Source organism: Equus asinus, chromosome 25, assembly GCF_041296235.1.
Source record: "Equus asinus isolate D_3611 breed Donkey chromosome 25, EquAss-T2T_v2, whole genome shotgun sequence".
NCBI classification, from domain to species: Eukaryota; Metazoa; Chordata; class Mammalia; order Perissodactyla; family Equidae; genus Equus; species Equus asinus.
The window spans coordinates 32,045,281-32,060,150 of NC_091814.1; the positions used below are offsets into that span (position 1 = coordinate 32,045,281).

At 46.4% G+C, this 14,870-nt stretch overlaps 1 protein-coding gene across 2 annotated transcripts in view; it reads right to left on the reverse strand.

Moving 5' to 3' along the window:
- IRF6 (interferon regulatory factor 6) overlaps nt 1–14,668 on the reverse strand; it is a 24,767-nt gene extending 10,099 nt beyond the window's left edge. The window contains exons 1-8 of one of the 2 annotated variants that reach the window (XM_014834882.3): nt 14,580–14,668; nt 10,460–10,543; nt 9,728–9,904; nt 5,861–6,065; nt 4,708–4,836; nt 2,330–2,488; nt 875–1,267; nt 71–189 (exon numbers count right to left, since the gene is read on the reverse strand). In XM_014834882.3, the coding sequence (XP_014690368.1) occupies nt 71–189; nt 875–1,267; nt 2,330–2,488; nt 4,708–4,836; nt 5,861–6,065; nt 9,728–9,901 (1,179 nt within the window). In that variant the 5' untranslated portion in view covers nt 9,902–9,904; nt 10,460–10,543; nt 14,580–14,668. Of the gene's footprint in view, nt 1–70; nt 190–874; nt 1,268–2,329; nt 2,489–4,707; nt 4,837–5,860; nt 6,066–9,727; nt 9,905–10,459; nt 10,544–14,417 lie in introns of both variants that reach the window. The other variant, XM_014834881.3, reaches the window with a different exon arrangement.
- Nucleotides 14,669–14,870: the final 202 nt, after the last annotated feature.

The following is a 14,870-nucleotide window of genomic DNA, read 5'->3' on the forward strand; positions in this document are numbered from 1 at the left end:
AACCCCAGAACTAGTGGCTAAAGCACTGGTAAAAAGGCAAAGAGTCGCTGACACATCCTTATCTCCTCACCTGAACCAAGATGAGTTTCCTTTCCAGGGGTTTCCCATCTGGCCATTCTTCTCCAAAGCATAAGTAGATCTCAAATGGTGGCTGCTTCTCTATCTGTCCTTTCTGGTGGGCAATGAGATCTGCAGAAGGTGGAAGAGTAAGTTTGGTGTACTGAATTATTCCATATCCACTCAGTAAATATCATCGTCTATGCTGTCCAATATGGTAGCCACTAACCACAACACGTGGCCATTAAATTTAAATTAATTAAAATTAAATAGTTCCTTAGTCACATTTACATGCTCAATAGCCACCTGTGGCTAGTGGCTACCATACTAGACAACGCAAATATAGAAAATTTTCATCTTTTCAGAGGATTCTATTGGACATCATTGAACAAGACTTGGGGTTCAAACCACATTGTAAAATTCACATCTCAGTGCTCTCCCTAAATCTGTCTGCTTGAATTCACCACTCAGATATTTCCCAGATGGGAAAAGTATATATGTTGCTGATTATGATGAACAAGGTCACTTTCCAAAGTTAAGGATAAGCTGGTAGCATGTGAAGGGTAATGACAAGACTGTCTCCCTCTTCTGCCACTAAAGGAGTCAAAGCCAACTTAAAAATGGCTTCCAAGTACATGGCTTCGGAGCAGAACAACTTTTTTTGTTACCCAGGTCACTTTCATTTTTCAGAACCAAGGTTCTCTTCCATCTTGACTTCAAGAAGTTTTTTGGTTAAGATCTTTGCAAAGACAGAAAAGGAGGAAGACGTACTTCGAAGGAGCAGTTCCCACCATCAACCTTCTGAAAAAAGACTCACCACTAAGGAATGTTTCCAGACAGAATAGTTTGACCTTCTTTTGTCTCTCAATCAGGTTGGGGGCAACAAGCGATGGGGCACATGGCCCAGACCAATACACCTTGCACTGGCACAGCCTGATGGCATAAATGGCGTGACCGCTGACCTCCAGGATCAGTCCTCTGTCCATGACATCTAGCAGCTTGCTGGTGAACAGCTTCTGCTTCTCATTGGTGATATGCTCTGGACCTGGGAACTTGACCTGCTCCAGGCTGACGGGACCAAAGAGCTCCTCCTGGTCAGGCATGGGACCTAGGTCCCCATAGAAGAGCCGGCAGCCCTGAGGGTTGCTCACAGTCATGGTCTGCCCATACTCCTTCCCACGATACTGAAACTTGATGTCCAGGTCAGTCACTGCAAGTGAGAGAAGATAGTGAGAGTCCTTCTCTGTTCCTCTGCCTGTCCATCCCTAAGACTCACGCAATTCCATCAAGATCAAGCCACCTTTCAACCAGCATTCAGGAAGGCTACTGCCATAGTTATCCTTCCTGTAATAAAGGGAGACATCAACATAGCCCTGGAACATTCACTCAAAAGGCTGCCATGAAGCAAACAGTTCAAGGTCTATCTATACTATCTCTACTCAATCACCACACCCTAAGGCTAGAATTTCTCCAAGCAAACTTCTGGGTCCCGCTCTCCTCATTTCGTACTGGCTGAGTCTTCACATCAATATTCATTGAAAGAAGCTAAAAACTAAGGTATATCGTTTATGTCTCATTTTTGGAGCACTGTTTGAAGAAACCAGAGGAACAAGAAATATCAAATCATCTTTCTGAAAATTACACACATGAGCACATACTGTGGACCTGTTCTAATAATATATCATTAAAGAACATAGTTCATAGCAAAGTAAATTTTCACTCAGCAAGTCTCCATTGAATCCTATAGGTCTTATCAAAGCTTTTAGCCTCTTGGACAAAATTCTAGCACTCATACCCCCCACCATGTGTAGTATGGGAAGATGGGAAGAAAGGGAGATGGGGCAATGACATTGATTCTTCATTGACATCAATTTGTCCCCAATTCAGAAAGAGATTTTCTCTCGGTCCTCAAGCCCCTCGAAATCCAAGAGCCTCCATGACCAAATCCATAGCCATTAACCTCCCTTTCTGACACCTGACCTTGTCCCCAAATCCCCTACTCAAACTGATAAACCCAGGCCTTCCACCCACCCAAGAGATGAGTAACCTAGAGCTGCAACCAATCAGAGTATCCCCATGGGCAAGTAGGTATAGGCTAATGTTTCTTTATTTTTGCCTGGTGACTCATCAGCCAGCCAGGAACCAGACACGGAAGCCGCCTGTAGGACAGGTCATTTCTATATGTGACAAAGAAATGGAAGCAGGAGGTGGAGCAGGAAAGTGACTATAATAGGAGCTGAAGACCCAGCTGGAAAGTTCAAGTCTCACTTACTTGGGAGAGAGCTGATCCACAGCTCTGGAGAGCTATAGAAGGGCTGTATAGGTGTCTGGGGTACTTCCATCTCCAGGGGTTCAGTTTTGGGCCACACTGCTTCAGGGCTGCAGTTGCCCACACTGCAGTTGCCCACACTGGCTGGTGCCATGGGAGAACCTAGAACAGAAGGATGTGGGTGAGCAGGTGGGGGCACCACATATGCACAGCTCTTGGTCTGAGGCTCTAAAACCTAACAGAGTCAATAGATGTTAGTCAAACACTGGACCATGACTCAGCATGGCAACCCATCCAAGATTCCCACAACTAACACAATAAGAAATAAGGTTCCCCTGCTTCTGCTTCCTAATCATATTAGTTTTCCCATAAACTCCCAGTTCTGAAAAACCTGCATTTGCAGAAGATTAACAGATAGACGAGTGAGTTTTCTCTGGGGTTAAATTAGAATGAGCACGAATAAAAGGTTCCCAGTTGCAAAATTTGAGCCAAGCAATTAAATGGAAGCTAGTTGTCTTCCATAAAATGAACTCAAGTGAATTACTTAATTAGCTTCAAGTAAGTGTTAATGTATAGAAATTTCATTAAAAACAAATACTTTTACATGCATAAAACATCTAGAAGGATACTCAAGAACCTGGAACGATCTGTTTCCTCCAGGGAAGCAACTGGGAGGTTCAGAGACAGGATGGAAGGAAAACTTTTCAACTGATTACTGTTTTGTACCATTATGAATTTTAAACCACATTCGAGTATTGTTTCTTCAAAAGTATCCAATTAAAGCTTTGAAAAAAGAGAGTGAATGGGGCCACCCAGTGGCACAGTGGTTGGGTTCACATGCTTGGATCTCAGACACAGACCTACACACTGATTGGCAAGCCATGCTGTAGCAGTGTCCCACATACAGAGTGGAGGGAGATTGGCACAGATGTTAGCTCAGGGCCAATCTTCCTCACCAAAAGTAAATAAATAAATAAATAAAAATAAAAGAGTGAAAAACCCATCCTATTTCCTTGCTATTGTCAAAGTTGACTTGCTCCAAAGTCTACAGATCTCTCCTCCTGGCCTCACATCTTAAGCATCTATTTTTCAACAATTCTTTCTCTGCCGCAACAGCTCTGAAATCACAGAGGTTGTTTCTTTGACCCCTGTGTATAAGTCTGGTTAAGTCTATGTACCCTATTTCACATTTTTGTTTTTAATATATGTCCCACATCTTTCCAAAAAGGATCCATGGTGGCCCATAACATAAGGCCACACAACACTAGGTTTAATAATATGAACAGAAACAGGAAATCAGGATCTGCAAATAGGCTGCATCCTTTCAAGAGGTGAGAATAACAGAATGATTCAGCCAAGGATTTGGGAAAGGATCCCACATTTCCAGATGTCTAATTCTTAAAATTTCACTCAGTGGGAATGTAACATGTGGCAATATTGACCTGAAAGAACTCTGTATTTTTCTTTACTCATCACTTAGTTGCAAAGACATAAATGGCAGGGTAAGTGAAGGAGGGCAACTGGACAGATGATAAATGTCATTTCCTGATTCTCGAAGGTGAGCGCACCAACTAGAGTAGAGTACTCCAAAATCCTAAAGAATCATCTTGATATACTAAAATTTTCTATGTGGCACAAGTATCTCATTTGGCCAATAGCAACCAGATAGAACTAGAAGGGCAAGTGAAAAGTTGCTCAACTGAATGCATGTCATTTGACTAGGAGCATTTCAGTGGCAGGTCAAGTGAAGATGCTGCAGAAGAGCATTCACCTTGGGTTTGGGCATCCTCAGAATGTACAATGGGAGATTCAGGACATGCTCTGGCCCACAGTGACCTTCTAACCTCTAAACTCATTTTTCCTGGGAAACTGACTTCAAAAAGTTATTAAAGAATAGTCTCTTGCAGATAAATTCTAGCAGAGTATTTAGAGCTATAGAAACCACAAGTTTCCCATGATACAGCCTTAGCAGAGTAGGCTCTGTTAAGAAAATGACACAATAAATTTATACCAAGGGAAATAGCAGAAGAGTTGGCCTACAATTCATGAAAATGATGTCTGCATGTGGCCTGAAGGAAATCAGCAAAATTTATAACAGCCAATGTATCTGTATGTGGGACTGAGAATGAATTTAAATTTTAATTTCTCTAAATTATCACATAAGATTTAGAAGATGCTCTCTATGCCTAAAAGCCACCCCACTGGGATAACTGGGCCAGCAGAATTCCCTTGCCTATGACCCCTACTTGCTAATAGACCAGCAGCCTGGCCACATGGCCTGGTCACTACTCCCAGTGCAGTCGTGGCTGAGGGGTCAGCAGTTGCAAGATCAAAGCCCCTTACATACTCCTCATCCTTCTATACCCACTGCTCCCACTCACCATTGATGTTCAAGAAGGGGAAGGTGTCCTGGATGGGAACATGGTGCTGTGACTGATCAAGCTCATCTTCCTCATCTTCTTCATCCACATCATTATCCTTTTCATCCCAAGGAGCAGACCCAGTGGATCCTACCCGAGAAACCAACACACAAGCCTGCACATGAGCTGCTCAGGTTGCTCTGTCATCCCTCTAGGTGTCCCAGTATACAAACTGGGGACTGTTAGCACAGAGGCCTCTCAGATGCAGTTTGCACCCTCAACACCCTAGCCAATCAGAGTGGGAACCCAGGGTGTATTAACTTCTGGTTCTAATTCCTCTTACAGAGCCCTAATGTAAGCTGTCTTCACCTCCCCTATCCAGGAGCTGCAGACCTGACTTTCTTCTCCTAGAAATCTCTTAATTCCCACTCTAAAGCTCTTCCTACACATTAGCGTCCCTTTCAAGGACTCAAGGACACCAACTTTTCTCCTTGTAAGCTTAATGTGAGGAGATGCTTCCCTCATGGCAAGGCCTCACTGGATTCACTGGAGGACAAGTCTAAATTATCCGGCTCTTAGTTGGTACTTGTTAAGCCCTGGGTAACTAGGAGGATCAGGTGGTATTCTCTTAGCACAGGTATCCTTCAAACTAAATGATCACCCACCCAACGTTTTATAAAGAGAACTTAATAGCTTTTACATATCATGTCAATTGATCTTACAATAGCCTTTGAAATAGGAAAGATGAGAGCCCAGATTTTACAGTTGAAGACACTGAGGCTCAAGAGGTCAAATAACTTGATTCAATGTTCCACAAGTAGTGAAGTGATAAGAGCCAGGTTTAGAACTCAAACACTCTAAGTTTTAATTCCTCCTTCTTCTAAACCACCCGGCCTCTCCTCTCAGTGTTGAGTCTTGAGCGAAGCAATTTTTACAGTAGAATTCTACACTTTCTAATGCTTTAAGCGATCAAGCTAGTAACTATTCCCCTAAGTAAGCAAGATGATTTTGCCAAGTCTACAGCTTCTGTTCTCTGGGTCCTTCTTAGCGAAGGCTTACTTGTTTCACCAGTCTTTGTAAGCCAAACGATTTTCAAGTCGACTATCTTATCTTTAAGAGTCCAGCCTACAACCTGACAGACCATCCACCTTCTCCCGAGCAGCTGGGGCCTCACCTGGGTTAATGATCGACCCCTGAGGCTGGGGGATATCACACACTTGATATATCTTCACTGGGTTCATGGGCACCTCCTTGGTGCCATCGTACATCAGGTTGAATTCCCTGCTCTTGTTGAGAGCACAACGGAGCTGGGCCTTCCATTTAGCTGGGTCAGGGTCATCCACCCCTTCCTGGTACTTCCCTGTCTCCACAGCCCAGGCCTGAGGAATAGGAAATTACAGTGAGTGCCTGCTGTTGCCCAGAAACTGCAAAGTGTGCTCACCCTCTCTCATATGGATGGACATATACACACACCCTTGTCTGACGGCCCCATCATCCCAACTCCAATTTACAGAGACTGTAGCAGGAAACACTGCCTGTAGGACCAGGCAAGGCAGAGCCTGAGGGAAATTAAGCCATATGCAAACACAATCTTTTGAAAAGAGGAGCTTTATCTCAAGAGGTACCAGCACCACCTGTCAAGACTACAAAGGCTATAATGAAGGGGTGAAAATAAAGAAAAGTCTGGAAAAAATACACACCAAAATGCTAATGGTAACTCTGGATAGCATGATTTTGGGTAAAAAAAATTTTTTTTTTTTGGCTTACTTGTTTTTGACATGAGTTACTTATATAATAATAAGAGAAAGGGAAATGACATATGATATAAAGATTTTGGCCTTGCTGTTCCCTACCCGCTTCAGTCTTTAATCTGATGCATAAAAAAAGAGTAACAGCCTGTAGGACGATAGGAAGCACACTCTGAGGGTTCAGCTTGCCCCACTGGCTGAGGGCCTCATATAAACCTCCTTATAAACCCAGACCCCCTTCCTTTCCCTATTTCGTCAAACTCCCACTTGATTAGAAACATTCTGCTGGAAACATCAGTGGCTGATGGATGGGCTAAAACCACTTTGTATGCTCCTCTCTGGTTTTCACTTATGGAAACTCACGGTGCTTTCCCAGACAAGGGGAACAACGTAGCTTCCCCAATGAGGAAAAGGACAACCCAGGCTGCTCCAATGGTAGACAAGGTCCTCAGCAATAGAGGAGGGAGTAGAAACCCAGCCCGACTTCCAGGTCTAACAGGCACTTCTGTCTCTGCTCACCAGATATCCATTCTCCCTCAGTGCTAACAAATTCTCAGACCTCTATGCTTTCTTCAAGAGTGTGATGTATGTTCTGATGCAAAAAGGGGGCATATCATTAATGGAGTACTCAAGATCAGGAAGCAGACACCAACTTGTTCAAGCCAAGAGGGCATATCACGTGCCTCTGCTCCTGCCTCTGCTCCTGACCATAGACTTCTTCCTCAAGCTGAAATGGAATTTTTCTGCCCCTTCTTTGAGATTTCTGATCTCCCTCAGTCACTCCCTGCAAAGCCTCACAATCATGAGGAAGTTTCTTCCATAGCTAATCTAAATCCTTCTCATCCAATTCAGATTCACTTCTTACCATCTTCTCAGACTTGGTTCCTCTATTTGTTTCAGTGTGGAATGAAGAGCTTAGACAAAGCTGTGCTGCCCTAGGTGGCTTAGCAGGCTTCATTCCATCTAACCCCCTATAGGGGATGTCAACTTCACTGGTCCCTAGCATCTGAGAGGCACATCTCCAGTTACTTAGTAGTACCTGGCTGCTGCCTCGCCACATTTTCCCTTCTTTTGTTTGATCCTCTGCACCCACTCCACTCTGGCCCCACCCAGCCGGCTTCGGCTATGCTGACTTTGGCAGAGGTCTGCAAATTTCTGTGGCTCCCTAAATCCCTGCCCTTCAAAGGAAAGCAACCAGACTAACCCAGAACCACAGCCCCACCTTTCTGCTTATCACACAGCCCTTACCCAGGACCGAGTCAGGCGGCACAGAGGACAGTACCCACGACATGGCAATCATTGTAATTTATAAACATTACTTGTTCAAAGCCATTCTGAGTCTTGCTTCTGAAAGATTCTGGTCATTGTGCAGGTCCTTATTTGTCTTCCTAAATGGAAATAACTTCTGCATTTTTGTGGTACAAGTCCCTTTTCATTCATTATTTCGCTCAATTCTCACAACAGTCCTATGAGGCAGGCAAGACTGCTTTCATCCTCATTTTACTAGGGGAAGCTAAAGCCCAAAGAGATTATGTGACTTGCCCAAAACCACACATGCAATTGATGGTAGTAGGATTTGAAGCCAGGTCTTCCAATTCCCTGTCAGAAGGGGCAGCATGATAATAAGGGAGCAGATAGGCCTGGGTTTGAATCCTGGTCCCACCACTTATAGGCTATGTGATTTTTGGCAAGTTACTTAGCTCCTCTAAGACTGTTTCTGCATCTACATCATAAGGTAACACCTCCCTTACAGAGCTGTTGAGAATTAAATGAGATAATGGACTTAGGCTATGGAGCAGGCACCCATTTAAGGCTAGTGCTGTTTCCCCCACCCCGCATATCCTGCCAAAGGCCTGTCAGAGCTTGGGATCTGTGAGAGCACCGTCACTCTTCTCCTGACTTCCAAGGCCCTCCCTTAGCATTCTGCAAATGGATATACAGATATAAATACGACAAAGCAGCTTCTCACAGCCAGCTTTTCCTCAAGCCCTAAGCAAACAGATCGCTCTGGTGAGTGGGGCTTTCAGGAACCAGCCTCTTCCCCATGGCCAGCCACCACCAACACTTCAACATCAAGTCCTGTTTCAGACCAAGGCCACACAAGAGGCCAGCTGGCCCAAGACAGGCTCATCCCCCACTGAATGCCAACTCCCATAATTGGTGGTTTTCAGATGTTTCTCTTATCACTTTTATATCATTACTTAGTTTTTAAATTAAAAGTACATTTACTTTCTTTCTATGTACTCTGAGGCCAATTTTCTCTCCACCTCTTGTCTCTACACCTGACTTAACTGAGCTGAGTGGGAAACATCTCGAGGGTGGCTCTCCTTTGAGGAGTGAGCCCACCTTTCCTGATCCAAACTCAGCAAGAACGTGGGGCATCAATCTTGAGATGCCCAGGGTAGGGACTGGATTTCACTTCTGACTTCCAGCTTATAGTCAGGGAAGAAAAGGATAAACTCACTTCTGTGTCTTGGGGGCGCAGGAACTAAAGCTCTTCATGAGATGGAGGACTGAGCAGCACAGAGAAGTTGGTCTGGCGCAGAGGCCCAGGCTCCGGAGTTACAAACCACACAACACCCCTTCCCGCAACCAGCTTCCCACCTACTTCTGTCTTAAGTCAAGTTTTGGTTTCACTTACATTTTGCACAATGCCATGTGATTAAATCTTGTTTTCAGTTAAGTAAAATAACTGAAAGCTATTTTTTATTTAAGAAAACGTATTTATAGAATAAAAACTGGTAATTAAATCTCCTTTAATTTCTAAGCAGTGGTTATGAATAGGGAAAACAATTTTAATATAAAAAGAAACACTTGTGGAGTGCCCTTTATACCCAACCAACAGGCTATTTTAGGAGCCTGCTAACACTCCATGGTTTCGTCCTGGTCTAGATAGCCATTCCCAGGCCCAAGCACCTCTCTTCACAGCAAGAGCCTGGAGTGAATGAAGAGAAAGAGTTGACACTGACCCTTGGGAGCTTTTGGAACCACATCAAGACAATCACTTACAAGAGTTCAGCAAACCACACCTGGGATCCTTTGGGATGTGAGTTGAGTACCTTCAACCAATGGGGAAGAATAAATGGCCTCAACCATTATAGAAACATGCCAGCACAAGAGAGATTACTATGCCTGCTAAGTTTGGGCACCCCCATCATAAACATTCTCTCAGTTGCATCAGCATTTTGGATCGAGTATACTTCTCATGCCAAAACAGAAAACAGAACAAAAAACCAAAAAGGTCTGAGAGAATTGGAAAACATTTCAAGTCAGATGGTGAAGAATTCCTTTACCTTGAAAATGGTATTTTCCTCCTCTTGTTGGGGGCTGTGCCGGGTGGCATGCTTCCAGGGAATCTGGAAGCGTTTGGAGTCCCTGTGTAGCCAGATGAGCCCAGGATACAGGCCACTATCCACCTGGGCCACCAGCCAGGGCTTCAGCCGAACTCTGCGGGGGTGGAGGGCCATGATCTGGGTTGGGGGGAGGGAGGAGAAGTGAGGAGAACAGGAGAATTAGGCCAGCCGCTGGGAACTTTTCCCAGCCACTGTTCCCGTATGATAGAGCTACAGTTTCATTAGATTACAGCAAAGAAACTAAATATGGGAATAAACTGTGCCAGGTGGGGAAAAAAAAGAAGAGGTTAAAAGGTTCTTTTGATTCCTAGTCCAAAGCCATTTATACTTCATGCTCTAGCCAAATCAGAGTTATCATGTAAGTAGATCACATTTCTTCTATTTAAATCCTGAAGCAGAAAAGTAAAAAGATGATGTCATCCCTGCTGGAACACAGTCCTTCCTGAAGTACCAAGGGCTTTGGAAGAGAAGGGAAATTGCTCTTTTCAATCTCATCTCAGCAGAGAGAAGAAAAAAAAGTTACGGAAACAGCAAGGATACAGGTAAGAACTTGAAGCACGCTTTCTTTATATAGACAACTAAAGGCAAATGGGAATATGTTAGCAAGAAATGACACCACCCTGGTGAGAGAAGTAGGCCAAGGGTGAGTTTGGTTCCAAAGTGTTCACTTACATAGATGAGCAGGCAGTATATCCACAGGGATCTGAACAGCTGGGCCTTCAGTCAGCTTTCCTCTCTCTGGGCCACCCAAAGATTCTGTACCAAGAAAAGTGGGTCTGAGCTGGTTATCCACAGGACAATCCAGGGTCTCGGAGAAGGCTGGTAACACTGGAGACAAAGGCTCTGAGAACCCTTGGCTGCAACTGAGTCTAGTAAAGCTCAGAAGCCCTAGAATAATTAAATACCACAGTTCCTAGCCCTAGAGTCCTAAAAAGAGCCATAAGACATGTCCTCTACTGCTAGGACAGCCTCCTCACCTAGGTCTGTTTATCTCCCCACAGAGGCTGGAGTGAACTGATTGGTTGCAGGAGCCAGCCTGGGTAAAGTCTGCAATTGATCCTCATAAAAATACACGGGCATAGCAGGTAACATTAGGCAGCAGCCAGCACTCACAGCAGGAGACAAAGGCCTGCCCAGATTGGGTGCCTGAAGGAAAAACTAGTCACTGGAGAATTGTCTGCCTGAGATGTTGTGTTTAGATTTTTTGGTGTTCTTATCTCTTGTTTTTACTTAAGGTGAGAAGGGACACCAGCAAAATAGCATTCTTTCAACAAATATTTGTTCATCGCTACTGTGTGTCAAGCACTATGTTAGTTACTAAACGCGAAAGCTCAATGTTTTCATCAGACTCCCTGAAGAAATCCACATTGGAACTGCTCAAGCCCCACAATGGCCTTAGGAGGAAAGAATGATAAAGTCACTTTCACACCCAGAAAGATCCCCACCTGGATGGTGGTTCAGAAACCAAACCAGTTGAGTCAGCCAAAGGCTCCCACTCGGAGGAGCTTCACTGAGTGGGTGGGCCCCAACACCTCTTCTTTCCCCAGCCGGATTCCCAAAAGATGGGAAAACCCAAACCCACTTCAGCCTCTGGCACTTTAAGAGCAAGGCAGGACCTGCTCTCACCTGAGCCTTCTGACCCAATTACCAAGTCCTGCAACTGAAACCTTCCCCCTGGGAGCACAGCTCACAGTGGGCAGGTGAGGTTGGCATGCAGCATTCAAGCGCACCCCCCACCCCCACGCTCTTGGCCTTGGTTTAGGTTGTTTTGTAGGGCAGCACGTCAAACCACCAAACCACAGAGAACGTTTACCTTATATGGAGGAGGGAATGCATATTGTCCCAAGGGCGAGTTCTACCTTCTCCTCCTCAGTCCTAGCATACTGGAAGGGGGATGGGCCAAGGGGAGGACGAAGAGAATAGGGAAATAAGCAGCAAACCCATCAACCTAGCGAGGGGCTTTCGTGAATTTCTACTGCTAAGTCCTGTGTCTGGGCCTGTCAGACACGTGAAATTCACCTTTTGACGGATCGTGGACTTTGAAGAAAACGGCTTATTCTAGTTGATCCATAGCCCAACAAAAAAAAATTAAAGCAACCAGGTCAATATAAGGAACTGCACATAGTGATGGGGAAGGAGAAGCAGCCACCCATAGAGATGGATGATTAGGATCTAGAGACCTGGGCTCTTGGCGTTCTCCCAAGATGGCACTACCCAAGAGCAACCCCGCCCCAGCCTGACCTCCTCCACTCCCCACCTCCATCACTGCTAACCCTCTCCAACTTCTGAAAGTAAGCCAAGATCTCCCCCTCGCCCCCGCCACTCAGTAACGAAGACTCCAAAAACAGGCAGAGAGGGAAAAATGGGAAGCAACCGAAATAACAGAGGAAAATGGCTAATTACACATTCACAGGCCGCAGTATTAGGCGGCCATTAACAACGGGGCGTCTGAAGAATTTTTATTGGACTTTGGGAAACATTTACAATATAAAGGGGGGAAATGCAGCGTACAGTATTGACTGTATAGCAGCACCTCCATCTCGTAACGTAACCTGCACTTGAGTACATAGGCACATACACAGAATTTAAAAAGGGAAAGAAATAATATACCAATGCTGCAACAAGATATTCGTAATGGTTACCTGGTGATAGGATTATGGGTGAATTTTATACTTGCCTATATACTTTTATATATGGTTCACATTTTCATACAATGATATGTTTCAATTTATAATGTAAAAAAAAAAAAAAACCCTACGAGTATTTTTTTAGCCACAGGGAGCTATGACATTTCTTGGTGATAAAAGATGATGGCCTTCAGCTGATGAGACCATGATAACAACAACCCTTTGTATCTACATAGGCTTTATAGTTTTTACATGCAGTTTTGCTAAACGTATCTGATTTCATCCTCATAATCTGGCAATGTTATTATCATCATCTCTATTTTACAGCTGGGTTAACTGAGGCACAGAAAAGTTAAGTGCTTTATCTGAGGCCTAGACCAACACTCCAGAGTCAGAGTGCCGAACTGCTTCCTGCCACTGCCCTCTGCCTTCCAAGTCCCTCCTTTCTTCTAGACACTAAGAGAGTAAACCAAAACATCCGCAAAGATCCCAGCAGCATGGAGGACAAATGAAGTGGTTAGGGAAGAAACTGCACGACACCCACCCTCAAGCACACCTAAATCAGAGTTCTCTTTCAAAACCTTCTTACCACCCAAATCCCAATGCCCACAGAACAACCTTAGCCTGGTCGAACTCAGCTCTGGTTATCAGCGAAATCAAGGCCTGTGTCTCCAACAGGTATTTAAGCAGCCAAAGAACAAAGATGCTATCCCATCCACTCCCCTTACACTGGGCATTGAGCAAGGACACTTTCAACCTCCCCAAGGCACTAACTGTCCTCTCTCACACCCCTATTCCAGCGAGCAGGTCCTCTACAACACTCCCACTGCCACCTCTGCAGCTCCTGCCTAGACTAGTTTCCAGGGGCACTGCTACCCTAAAGCCGAGATTCAGTTGTCAATGGTTTTGCTCAGAGTAAAGCACATCCTCCATTTCTGGCAGACAGGCCTTTGTGGTGGTCCTGCTTTTTCCCTTCCTCCTTGGAGGGAACTGAAATGCCATCCTCCAAGTTTCCAGTCTGTCCTCCATGTAGGTTAACCCTGCTTAGGGGTAAATTCTGGGCCTCTAGCCATAATTCTCACCCCCTTCCTCCCCGCTGGATCGAAGTTGGGGGCTGGTGAGAGGGAGCTGCAGGGTATTGAGTGCTGCTGTCATGCATTATACATACATCTAACCCTAAACTGCTCTCCTGGGTCAGCACTAGCCTTCACCAACCCCTAACTCAAGCGCCTTTTCCCTCTCCCTTCCCTGGCTTCCACTTTTGACATCCACAAGGAGCAGGGTGGGGGCAGGGATGGCTCCCTCACCACAAGGCAGGCTCCCTGTAAAGAGGGCACCCAGGACCTCCCTTCCAGTCAAGTCCTGAGACACTTTCCTCTTTTCTCCACACCCGCCCTCCAGCCCCTTCAGGCGAAAAGAGCCTCACCCCCAGAGCAACCACGCCCGGCGCCACCCTCCCCAGCACCTAGCTTGACTACCTGGAAGTCCATGGGTGTCTCCCAGGCCCAGGGCGAGGGGCCTGACTGTGCTAAACACATTCAAGGAGAGAAAACAAACAAACTGGCTAAAGTTCCTGGCCGCCCCCACCCTCAGTGTCCCAAAACACCCACCGGGACCAAGGCCCGGCGGGCCTGGGAAGTCCCCTTTTTGGGACACAGGGGTCCGCGGCCCAGCGAGCTGGTAAGACCGAAGGAGTGGGGGCGCCTTAGCTCTATCCCACGGTGGGTGGGTAGGGGCCGAGAGCAGCACATTCCCTTTGGGCAGGGAAGGAAAGGGAGTCGACAGAAGTGCGGGGTCGGGAGGGGCCCCACGCTCCAGGACCAGGACCGCCCAAAAGCTACCTGCAGCAGGGCGACAGGCACCCAGCCCCAGAGTGTATCCCCAAGCAAACAGATGTCCCCAAGCAAGCTTTCCTAACCCCACAAACTCTGGAGCGGACCCTTCTCCACCAGCGGGCGTGTCCCGCCTCCCTCAAGTGAGGTTCCAGAAGTTGGCGTCCCCACCTTTCCTCAATCCGGCTACCAGAAGCGGACTTCCCTCCGAACCAAGTCCCCAGTTAAGATCACCCGTCGCCACCGCGCTCCTCGACCGGCTGGGCAAGCAACACCTGGCTCTGCGCAGGTCGGGACTGCGGGCTTCGCTCCCAGCCCCGCGTCGGCCCTTACCTGCCGGGCCCAGGTGTGCCGAGCTCACGTCAGCGCCTCGCCCCAGGACGCCGCAGCCCCCTCCGCCGCCCGGCCACGCCTCCCAGGTGTGGACACGCCCTCCCGTGCTCCGGATTGGCAAGTTGCGGGAAATCTGATACTCTGTGTTCCCGAGCGGCCCAGCCCCGCCCATCCTGTTCCCCACCGCCCTCGCTCGCTTCTAAACCGGGCTCAGAAAATTCCCAGACTCTGGCCTAGACCTTATTAAGCCTGGGGCTAGTGGTCTTGGGACCTGGAAGCGACTGGGCGGAT